Source organism: Melospiza melodia, chromosome 15 (assembly GCF_035770615.1).
Source record: "Melospiza melodia melodia isolate bMelMel2 chromosome 15, bMelMel2.pri, whole genome shotgun sequence".
NCBI lineage: Eukaryota > Metazoa > Chordata > Aves > Passeriformes > Passerellidae > Melospiza > Melospiza melodia.
In genome coordinates, this window is record NC_086208.1 from 18,372,757 (window position 1) to 18,385,460 (window position 12,704).

Sequence of the window (12,704 nt, forward strand, 5' to 3'; positions counted from 1 at the left end):
ATGGGCATCATCCTGCCCACAGAGCTGGGCAGGGAATGCCATGCACTGCACTCAAAAGCCACCAGGCAACCTGCAGTGCCATGCTCCAAGATGAGCAAGGCAATTGAAGCTCCTACTCCTGGTCAAAAACATCTCACAGGGATCAGCCATGACTTGATCTGGCAGGTTTGCTGTCCCTGCCCTTCCCAGGCACAGCAGGCAGGAAAACACTTGGTTTTTCCTTGATGAATAAGCACAGAAGAATCGATGAAATGCAGCAGAGTACAATGCTACAGCTGGAGTATGCACACACTGAACTTCTCTGCTACTGCAACACCACCACTCATTTACACATCAGCAGCCTAAAACTATCTCTTTTGTACACCCAAATTGATCCTCACTCTTAATTAGTGCTCTCAGTTGCAGTAAAATTTCATTTGTTTCTTCCAAATGTGGCCTGATCCATTGTCCCTCTCCCCTGACCTGTGAAAATTAGTCATTGAGCTCAGTGACAGTGGTAAGTGCAAAATGCAGCATCAAAGGGACATAATGGGGCCTCTTAGGACTGACAAAAAAACACCATTAATCAAGGCATGCTCAAGAGGTGCCAGCTTACTTAGGCATGTGAGTGGCGCAGGAGTGCGGCCCTCCCTCGGAAGGCAGAATGCACAGGGAATGCAGAGGGAATGCAGAGGGATGTGTGGGTGCAGCAGAACCCCCCTGCCCCAAGAGCTGCAGTCTGCCCCACACACCCAGGCACTGCTGCTTCATGGGCAGATGGTCTCTGTTCTCTATGTCCCAGTCCCAGGCACTTGTACACCTGCTATCCAATAGAGATGCACTTTTCCAAGCTGCTCCTTAGCTTGGAGAGCAGGAATGGAGCTCATCTTTAAAATGCTCTTCAAAGTTCTGCTTTAAGCTCATCTGTGGCCTCTGTCAGGAGTGACGTATGGGACAGACACCAGATCAGGAGAGAGATGTTAGCATGTCCTTTTCCAGAGCTAACACAAGAGTCTGCAGATTCACAGAGGTAAACACATGACACTGTCCATCCAGCAGCACCTTGCACAGACCCCTTTCTGTGATCCCAGAACCGAGCTAAGGGGGAAGACACAAACTGCACAGACAGACCAGAGAGCTGTGGTGCTGGGGAATTACACCAGGGATCAGGACCCAAGAGACCTATGGAGAAAGCTGCACAAGTACAAAGATAGGCCAGCTCTGCAGTCAGTGAACCAGCAGCAGGACAGCTGAAAGGGTTAGGGACCAATTTTAGCTGGTCTGGCAGAGAGAGTTTTAACATCAGAAAACCAAAGCAAAGAGCAAATCTCTTCAAAATTCCAACCTCAGTAGAAAACAGTGTGTTTAAACCCCTCCTGCAAATTCATGTCATTAAACAGAATAACTTGGACTCAGCAAATCCAAATGACTCTCACTTTCAACGTCCTGCATTCAGAAGCCCACAATGGAGAACAATGAGGTGGGGGAAAAGCTGAGGATCTTGACGCCGCATTCAGAGGCCATCTGGTCCGGCCAGCACAGCCAGTGCTGGGAACGGGCAGCGTCCTGGGCTGAGATTTAATCCCAGCCACTTATTGGGTGACCTCAGGCGAATCGTTTGACCTCCTTTTGCCTCAGTCAACCCAACTGTAAAATTGGGTTTAAAGCAAGAACCTCTCTGAAAACCATATGCTGTGCCTAGGAGGAGTGGAGCAGACTCCCTTCCCAGCAACAGGGCTGCCATGGTGGCTAAAGCCAAAACCAGAGCGGAAGAGGAGGTGCATAGTCAGATCCAGCATCCCCTGATGTCAGGAAGCTCTGGCTGATGTCTCTCCCGGGTCCCATCCTGCCAGCTCTGGGAAAGCAGCTTTGGCACCTGTGCAGGGACTCACCCATAAGGAGGGATTTGTGAGGTCTGACCTCACTCATATCACACTGCACCCAAAGACCCCAGATATTCAAAGGTTACTCCCTAGATCAGGAGCATTGATTGCTCTGGTGAAATGCCCCCCAAAACTGATTCCTACTCACAGTCTTGGCAATGAACAGTGGCAGAAAAGCAGCTCCTCTCTCACCTGGGCCCCAGTCTGGCCCCAGCACTGTGCACCCCTCGGAGAGAAACAACAGTGCAGGTGACACACCATGGCCAGCTAACCTGGGTCCCTGACAAACACAAAACAGCCATTTGGCCCTCCAGGTGTTCACAGGAGTGTGCAAATCACGGCACTGACTGTAAACACATCCTGGCTTCAAAGAAGGGAAACTGAGGCACAGCAGGTACATAGATGTCACTGGCCACACCATAGCCAGCTGGGACCCTTGTAGGGCAAAATGAGAATGCAAGCCATATAAGCAGAGACCCGCCCTCCTGACTAAAATAATACAGGAGAGTGGCCCAATACTTTGAGGAGAGGCTGGAGCAGAGCAGCAGGCAGAGGGATGAGCAGGGTACAGGCACACAGGGCTGGGCACTGTGCTGTCCCCACAGGACTGCCCTTGCAGGTATCACAGAGCTTCAACCCACCTTAAAAAAGAAGCAGAGAACTGCCTCATGCTGCAGGTGCAGGCTGCAGAGATGTCAGAACTTCCTCAGCTGTGCTCCAAGAGTTAATTGAGACAAATAACTCAACAGTGCTGCCATTAATGAAATTCTTCTGATATATTTCCCCTGAGCTTTCTATAAATGACTAAGTGACATTACTGCCTGCAGTGCAAACCCCCTATATGAGAGATAACGCTGCCGGAGCTAAGGTTGGCGCATCCACGTTAGAAGCCTTGGAAAGAAGTGCAAGATGATATTTAAATAACTATCACACTGCTAAGAAATGAGCAGCCAAAAGAAATATGGTCTTATAATGTGCTCAAGTCTCAGGATGAATCCTGACTGTTACATGCAGATGCTGAAATGCAGTGGGTGGTAAGTGACAAAATCTTTTAATCCTGCAAATCTACTAAAATTCCCAGTCAAATCTCCAATTTTCCCCTGGTGACTCCTATATTTGTACATTTGTTTTGCAGCACACACAGGGCCAACTGTACTGCAACAGTATAGATGTGAGAGGCACCATCACGTGAACCAGCATGTCCTGGGGCAGCCAAAAGAGCTGATGGAGGGAAATAACCCACTCACCCATCATATCCATCTCCTGGAAACCTCTCACAGTGTTTCTGCTTTACTTAATTTCTTTTGCTCTCTTTTTTTTTCCTTTAGTAATTCCTCATGGGTATTTTTCCCCTCTGAGACCCACTGCTGCAAGCCCGGAATTTGCTCTGGGCTTGCCATAAGCACTCAAAGCACAGACAATATAGAAATATCACTGGCATTAGGGCTGAGCCCTTCTGCTAAGCATTGGAGAAGAAAGGGCAAAAAATATGAGCAGAGCCACAACAGGGGGGGAAAAAAATCTAGTTTATGGATGGAGGAAACTTGGCACACAACACCAAGAGTTAAACTGCAAGAAAATTCAAATAACCATTAGCAAAAAAGTTCCTGGGAGTAAAAGGAAGACATCTCCAGAGCTGTAACTGACATCAGGGCAGACCTTTACCTCCAGCACATTTTGCACCAGTAAAACAAGGAGTCACAAAAGCATTCCACCTCCAACAGCAAAAACAGGTTAACTAGTCCTAAGCACAAGCCATAGGTAGGGCTCTGCTGACAACACAGACACTGCACAGGCACAAGAGAAACCAACAGCAAACCCACGTGTTTAAGGTCTGCCTTGATGTTTTGAGCTGAGACTCACAATCTGCATCCGAACAGTGGCATTGCCCAGGAAATACCTTGGTGACAACTTTGGTGCCACCTTATTTAAACCTTAATTTAAAATGCTAACTTCATAATGAGTGGAACAAAACTGTGTAAAAACATTTCCCACTCTAATCCTGGATTGATCCCCCCCAGTATGGCCTTCTTTTGTAATTACATCCCTTTGTGATCTCACTCTAATGCCTTGTATTGTGACCCATAAAATAATCAGCCCCCTTTGTCTCTCCCTAATCCTTTTAGACTTCCTTCTTGTCTCTACACTCTTATAAATGCTGCCATTATTTGGGCTCAGCAGCTCTTCCCACCACCCCAGAGCCTGGAAAGGGGGCTGCAGGTTAAACCCTGAATATATTCTGTGCAGAGGAGCTGAAACGATGGGAAGATCTTTGCTGCTTTAAAATCCCTGTTGGGTTCCCAACCTCCTCCCCTAGCCACACAGCTTGGCAGGGAAACCAACCTGCAAGTTTGCATATGCACCAGCCCTCCCCACTTCTGTATCTTGCTGATGACCTGAAGACCTTTGGCCCCGAGGCCACAGTGGCCAGTGTGTTTGTGGGACAGCATGCTTGTCCCTAGGCTGGGTGAGGGGAGCTGAGGCTGCTGTCTGCAGGGAACAATGCAGAGAGGAGTCATAGCATCTGCCTTGCCCAAGCTATCAATCCTGCCCTCCTGCTGGCAGGGTAAGTGCCACAGACAGCCACACACAGTGGGATGCAGGAGCAGAATTTGGGACAGGATGCAGAAGGAAAGGGGGTCAGGAAGAAGAGAAGGGCATAGGGATGTGTGCTGCTATGCTTAACTACAAACCAGTCACCCTGCAGCAAGACATAGGGAAGAAAATGCCTTTACAAGCTCAGATCTGTCTAGAGTTATTATCAGGTCCTGCAGTACTTCAAATATAGGGCAGGTCCAATTCACCAAACTTCAGGAAATTGGGTGTAAATTGCACCATTGACTTAATTCCCCTTGTTCCTTTTTTTAGGTGTGTTTTTTGTTTGTTGTTTTATTTTTGGGGTGGGGGGGATTATAGCATCAGATCAAACAGGGAAAATTTCTACTCTCAAGCTGGATACGTGCAGAGCCTGATCCAATATCCAGTTTGATGGTGATTTCCAATTAGTGATAACTGCTTGTTATTGAGTGATATAATCAATGGGTCTTACTCCACTGGCTGGGCTGTGATTTATGATGATGTGGAGCCAGGTCCATCAAATTACAGCATTGGCAAAAAGAGCTGGAAATGCCACGAGATGACACAATCAGAGCAAGTGAGGCCAAGTTAAGCAAAGGGTGGTGATGAGAAAAAAGGTGGCTGTGTTCTCGGGAGCCCACCTTCCTGAGGAGTGGACTCTGGATGTTAAAATTACTCAGAGGGTATCTTCATCCACAGACAGCCAAAGCATGCTCAGCTTCTGGCATGCATAGGGGAAATCCAGCTCCTCAGAGACCTGTGAAAACCCAGCCAAGCTGTGCCCCAGAGAACACTCTGATATGAAACTGATTTTAATTAAGACAGCTCGGAGTCATGCGAAACTACAGAACTGTCATTGAGAGACAGAAAGGATCTGTATTCAATAACCTGATCAGATTATAAAAACATGTTGCATTCCACAACCTTTTAAACTAACACACCAGGGTTTGAACAGACACAGAAACAGCAACTGAAAGAATTCCAACCAGGGTGTTAGGCAGAGGGTAGAAATGCTGAGGGCCTCCCTGCTCAGCTCAGTCACACGTAGGCTTCTTGCACACTTGTGCTTGTTACAAAAAAAAGTTACTACAAAAATATTATCAGTGTTTTTAGCACCTGACCAGCCAGTCTATAAACCACCCAAGGTCTGCTTCCTTCCACTGAGTATCTTTGATTAAAAATGGCGACATACAGAAATACCCCAGAATTTAATGAAATCAATTTAATGAGTTAATTTTTAGGAGGAAGGGTTTAAGATGTGCCCTCTTGGTGAGGAAACTGCTAGCACCTTGAGCTCATCAAGGGCTCACGTGCAGTGGCTGAGAGCAGCATATTCTTCCAGTTAAATTTTACTCAATGCCAAGTGTTGAAGTAAATTTGAAACATAAAAATATGATATTGAGCCCACATTTCCTGAATGCAAATATGTACATTCCTCCAAGCCAAGAAGATTATATTCCAAGCAATAATACAAAGCCGGGGTCTGTAAGGGTGATACGAGACTAACAGCCTGCCTTTGAAGACAGCGAAAAGTGCAACAGAGCTCTCGAGGGGCTCCGCTCTGTCAGATCTCTTTTATTCCTCTGTAGCATGGCCTTGATCAACTTTCAAGATTTTTGTTCGTGAAAGGTTTTTATTTCTCCTTTGCTTTTGTGTTCAGATGTCAGGCTCAGAGGGAAGAAGAGATCAGCACTGGGATGAGGTTTTACCCACTGGCAGTATTTACTCTGTTCTGCAAAGGTCTGCTTAGCGCTTGGTTTTTTTTCCCTTTCCCTTCCAGGCAGCCAGCACCCATTCCTTCGATGCAAAGGTCCCTAAAATGGGGATAATTACCCTTCTCCTTTGACTTGCTGATTGGGACTTGGAGCAAGGAAAATCACTGTCTCTTGTGTATAACCACCCTGAGACTTGGGGGCTCAGGGTACAACTGTGACTCATTCTCAGGAGATTTCATCTACGATTAAGCAGACTCCTAAGTGCAAGTGTGTGTTCCTGCGGCTCAGGCACAGCAGGGGAGCTTGCCCTGAGCAGCAGGTTACATTTACCCACAACATCCTGTTTGATTCCCATTATCTGCACGCACCTGTGGCATCAAGGCCGGGGGGGGGGGGGGGCCCTGTTTGTGCTGGCTTCCCCCAGACCTCTTCTCAGAGCTGGCAACAAACCAAGCCTGAAGCTAGAATAGAGTCCAGAGCATTTTCAACACGATCCCTTTTTCATTTTGATTCATGTGAAACTATGGCTACAAAAGGAAACGCTATTCAGGGACGCACAGCACATCACATACATATTGATGCAGGAGCCAAGATAACAGTATTTATTGACAATCCACAATCTCAAAGGTAATTCCTCTGGCTCTCATGTCTCCAGTTTACAGGTCCAAGAAGTTTGGCATTGTGCTTGTGCATGAGTCGGCTTCCAGCTCATAAATGCCAGAGCCATTCACCAAAAGTGCTCCAAGGTTTAGCACCACAAGACTGACAAGTCTGAGATCCAGCTGCTAATCTGGCAAGGCCCCAAAGCCCTTGGCTCCTGGACAATGTCACTTCTTACACTCCTGAAAAGCTAGGTTTGCAGATGGCCACTTCATGTACTCGGGAATTGTTATACACAAGGGCTGGAGTGTTCCCTTGGTGGGCTGCCAGCCGGCCCTGGCACTGCGGGGAGCGGGTGGCAGCGTTCCAAAAGGCCCCCAGTTTGGGAAAGGCAGACAAGACCTCAGCCCCAGACTTTGCCTTAGACTTTTCCTGCTTTGCACCAAAAAATCATGGTGATATTTGCAATTGCAACAGAAGCATTAGTAAGTTGCTTGCACAGAAGGAAGAGCAGTAGCCAAACAAGCTCGAGAACCCTTCAGCAAAACTTAACAAACCAGTGTTCTGTCAGGTCTCGCAGCTGTACCACACACCCATCCTCACACTGACACAGAAATTACATCCAGCAGCAACTTCTGGTTAAATGCAAAAAGGATCAGTGGCTGCACTCCCAGAGCCCCCAAACAGTCTGTGGGCAAAGAAAGCCACCAACACAACAGGGATAGAAGCCACTACGGACCCCCCAGCTCTGCTGGGTGTCAGTCCTGGGACAAACACCAACCAGCAACCAGAGCTGACAAGGGAGAACCAGGAGATCCAACAGGACCCAACTGCTCTGGCCAGGGCAAAGCAATGGGCTAATGTCAGGTAGCGTGCAGAGCTGGAGTCACAGCCTGCCCTGGAGTTCTTCCTCCCCCACCTTTAAATTTCATTCCCTCACTGGCATTTTCATCTCTCTCCTCCTCCGGCTCCCCCATTAGACAATCTGTCTGGTGTTGTTAGCCTTGCCCCCAAAGGCACTGCCACACCAGGTAGTAAATAAGACCTTGCTGCCTCTACACTGCCAGCATTAAATAACAAAATGAAAGATACCATGACCTTCAGGAGGTCTTTGCCTATGGTTTGGGAAGTGCTGCCTGCCAAGCAGAGCCCAGCCGTGCTGCACAACAAAGAGGCTTCCAAACTCACTGCAGGAGATACACAAACCACAGACTACTTCACGACATGATTTTAATGTAACTTACACCTCCAACACAGAGAATTTGCTGTTGGAAGGTGGCTTTTAGTTTTCTACCCAAGAAAGCTCATGAGCACTTCTTTCACATTTGGACAGCTACACAGATTAGATGCCAGCCAGATTTTGACACCAGCTCCAGGGTTTTTCTCTCTTTCCTCTCTTTAATCCCCGCTCCATGAAAACCCAGCACCCACCATGCTGCCCTCCTGTTTCCCAACAAAGCCAGTGCCCCTTGTGGGATTGCCCTGTGAGGTGGGGGTGGGACAGTGTCTGTACTTACTTGCTGCCTGAATCTTTGCCTTGCGGCTCACCAGCAGCCCGTAGTGGTTCTGTGCCATGCAGTCGTACTCGCCTTCATCTGAGGACCCATCTCCCCGCAGCCTCTGGAAGCGGGAGACGTAGAGAGACCCGTTGGCCAACATAAAGGCGTTCTCACTGTCCACGATCATCACGCCATTCTTCCGCCACGTGATGGTGATGGGCTGGATGCCCTCCACCTGGCAGTAGAGGATCAAGGGTTGCTCCTGCACAGCTATGTCATCACTAGGCTCCACAACGAACGCCAGTTCAGAGGAACGGCCAAAATCTAAAATGAAGAGAGTAGGGCAGAGTCAGCAGCATGTCCAGGAGCAGCAGCAAGAGTCAACTGCTATGGCAGGAAATAGGATGATGGAAACATTTGGAATGTGCTACAAAGTGCAAGTGTTTCCGAGAAACACAAAACCCACAGGCACGCTTTGCCTCCCAAGTTGCTCTGAACCTCGGGGTGCAATTTCTTAAAGCACAACCACAGGCAAAGTCCTTCAAGGCTGCCTTTGGAGGCTCCAGTGCAGGGGACAGGCAGGCACAGCCCTCCAGCAGCTTGCCAAACCCTAGCTCCACTCCATACTGCCCTGAAGATTGCCTTTCACCTCCCATTGCAGGTGTGCAGCATTAGACAATTAAAACTTGCACAAACATAGGGCATCAGCCATTCCCAGCCCAGGAGCAGAAGAGCACACAGTGCTGGAAAGCCACTCCTCTCCCCCCACAGCCAGGCAGAGGGGCTGTGCCGTGCCCCAGACCCGTTTGCAGCACAGCCGGCGGGGGTGAGGGGGGGATCAGCAGCTCCCGATCCAGACCATATTGCCACCGGCATCTTCCCGACACTTCTCCCGCTTGGCAGAGCAGGAGGCTGTTTGCCTCTCGCACGCAACACCGCGCCCTTCTGTCGCCTTGGTCTCTCTCACGCTGTAACAGGCAATGCGTGGTGCTATTCAGCCCTTAATGAAGAGCAAGTTAAGCACCAAAATACAAATGCACAATGTTCCGGCTCAGCCACACAAAAGGTTTCTCGCAAAGCAATTACGCTAAACGATGTCCACGAGAGATAAGTTATTGCAGAATTTGTACCAACAATAGGCAAACCCTCACTTCCCATGACACAGATACGTCCTAATTTACTTCTTTTGCCATAAGAACATTTAAACGCTGTGTCTTTGGCACGTTATGCTTCACTTGGTCACAGCACACCTTTTGAGGGTACAATTTGCCCTGTAGTCATGATCAGACACTATAGAAGATGACAGAAATAGAACTATTGCTTAAAGATTGGCCAAAATATATGTAGACATGAAAGACAAAAAGAGAGCAAGAAACAAGAGTTATATAGATATTTGAAGGCTGTAAATGAAGGGACGAAGGTGAACTCGGTTTTTTTAAAGAGGAGCAATGGTGAAGAAATTCCAGCAGAGTAAGAAAACTACAGTTTCATCCAAACACGGAGAGAGCTATTCACTTGTGCACTGGCCCTTCAAGGTGGGGGTTTCCCAACCTGTGATACAGCTGATACAGCTTCTTTCCTCTTTCACGGACCCACAGGAACCAACTCCACAGATAGTCACAGAACTGGGATGCACACAAGCAATATCTCTGGTCAAACACCAGCCACAGCACAGGCTTTGTGATACCTGTCCCTCACAGAGACCCCACCAAGGACAGGATCCCCCCACACGAGGCTCAAAAGCAGGGTGAAGGGCAGACTGTTAATGCATAGTAAGAATAACAGAGATGAGAAGAGGCAGTTACACTAAAGAAAGAGAAGAAAAAAAGTCTGTCTTTTCTGCTCTGCAAACCCAGTGAGATTTTTTTTTCTTTCTTCCTGTAAATCCCCACTGCTTTCTACGGCAACTTAAATTGGATTACGGGGGATAAACATTGAGTGCAACCTGAGCCGAGGCAGATGGACGGAGCAGACAAAGACAGCAGTGGTACTGCAGGGCCAGGCCAAAGGTACTGCTACGAGGTATGAGTGTGTGCAAGGAATGGACAAACCCCACTTAGTGACAGGCACCTAAAACACACACTTTATTAACCCATTAAGTCTTAAAATGTCAGGCTAGCTCCAGCCATCTCGGTGATCTATCGCTCACTGTGACTCCTTTTTTATGAGATAGCCCTGGGGTCCTCTCAGCAAGTCAGACTGCAGCCAGCACAAACCCATCAATTACTTTTTTTTGGTGAAAATTAAGGAATTAGATGAATGCTCTGCATTTTTCTGCAAAGTGGCCAGAGTCTCAACACCACGCTGGGGCCCCATTCCCTGTGTGGGTGCTCTGGTGAGTTAGGTAGGATAAGGACCCTCGCATCCTGATGCTGAGCCAAGAGGGACTTGTGACTCCAGAAAATTGAAGATTTCAGGATTTAGCCTAATGCGCAATCAGAAAAAAAATCCATAATTAAATAAATGCCCCATCTTCCCCCAGCACCCCTGTACTCTTAGATAAAACAGCTTATTATTATATGTACAATAAAAGGAAGAATCAACATAATTACATGCCCTTCCCACAATTGCTGTCATTATAACAACCATCATTAAGGCCTGTGATTGGAGATAATCATGTTTGCCTCCATAAACATTCGGTCTGCATCCTCACTCCAGGCTGCTCGAGCTGCAGGAGTGATGCTGCTCCTGATTAGGACTGGGCTCCTCCGACACTTGCTGGAGTGGGGACAGGCACTGCTCCTGGGGTCTCCTTGGGCTGCACTCAAGAGCAGGACTGTGCCTTGAGGCGTGACACTGTGCAACTGGTTTGTTACCTGTAGACACCTTGCAGTGTCCAGAAGCACCCAAATTCCAACTTAACTTGGGTTTTTCTCATGGGATGCTTATCAAAACTTGAAGAAATCTTGCTGCCTCCTTCCTGAAGTTTCAGGGCCAGGTGACCAACTAACCAGATGCATGGGGGGAAGCTAGATCACCCCACCTGGAGATCTGGGAGAAGCCAAACTCTGTTTATTCTCTGTCTCAAAGGCAAACTCTGAACACAGGGCCCTTTTTTCCCAGGACACTCAGGATGAGAGACAAAGGGACAGATGCTCCCAGTGGAATCTCCATGGTGGGATAAGAAGATTCCTGGTGTTTTCTCTAGAGATCAGCTCAGAGGAGCCAGAGGGAGAGCACAGAGGAGCCAGAGGGAGAGCACAGACAGGATAAGGAATGGGATAATGGTGGGAGAGAGGAACCCACCCAATTCCATCAGCATAAAGAACTGATTGCTCTTACCAGTGAGGCACAGAAATGATGCTGCAAAGTTGGAAGTAAATGACACTCCAAAGGCACATGGAAATAGTAAAAGTGCAATTAATTGAGAGACAGCAAGGAAATTGCTGAGGCTGTGCACATTCACTCAGGGAGTCTGAAAGTCCCATCCCTCTCCAACTGCTGGCTGTGTATCCAAACCCCTCTAATCCCAGGTACCTCCCAAAACAGACTGCAAGGCAGCATGGCTCACAGGCAGTCCCCGCTCGAGGCAGGAACTGTACAGCTCTGCTGGTGGCAGCTCGAGTTTGCAGTTGGAGCCGGGGCGTCGGGCAGGCAGCTGAACAGCCCGCTTGTCTCGACGCCGGCAGCGCGTGAGGGAAAACTGCTTTGCTTTCTGCAAAGGGATGGAGGGAGGAAGCGTGATTAGCTCTGACATAAAGGCCACAAGAAAATTACTGAAATCCTCATTCTACAAGTCTCCTTTTGAGAAACATTTACCATCTCCCTGAGCAATATAATATGTGACTATATGTGCAAATATTTAACAAAAACTACTTCCCTATTGATCAAGCAAGCCAGGCATACTCAGAGAAACCAATTAGCACTTGTGCTTTTGAACCAGGAGATTTATTTAGCGCTGAGAGAAAGAACTTCGAATTAATGGGAAGCTTAAAAGACACTTTGAAGTACATTTAAAATAAAATTAAGTTTAATTATTTTTTACTTGACACTGTGATGCACATTCAGGGTGTCAAAAGAACTTGCTTATACCCCTGTATTGTCCTTTTCCATTTGGGAAACATGATTTTGGCTTCCCCTCCTGTGCTTCAGTGACAAATGTCACCGCTCTAATTAGCGGTGCCATCCATGGCCAAGGACCTCACTCACATCCTGGCTCATCCTCCTGGAGCCCATCCAGAGCCGCAGCCAGCAGGGCCATCCCTGCCCCGGGAGCACATGGTCCTGACAGATGAAGCCTGTATTATTACTCCTGTTCTAGACAGGGAACATTAATCACAGAGGGATGAAATAAGCTGCCAACAGCCTGCTCTGAGCTTGTGGCAAGGCGAGATATTGTGGGAGTAGTTGGGTCCACCCCACTTCTCCTGGTGCAGCATCACTGGGAGCACTGCTGGGGAGACTGAGGTAGTACCAGCTCCTTCCTCATCTCACCAACAGCATGACATCCA

General features: G+C 48.1%; 1 protein-coding gene across 1 annotated transcript in view; it reads right to left on the reverse strand.

Moving 5' to 3' along the window:
* Positions 1-12,704, reverse strand: part of IGDCC3 (immunoglobulin superfamily DCC subclass member 3) — a 94,683-nt gene that overhangs the window by 76,105 nt on the left and 5,874 nt on the right. Inside the window, exon 2 of the mRNA XM_063169969.1 lies at positions 8,272-8,577. Coding sequence (XP_063026039.1) covers positions 8,272-8,577 — 306 coding nt within the window. The remainder of the gene's footprint in view (positions 1-8,271; positions 8,578-12,704) is intronic.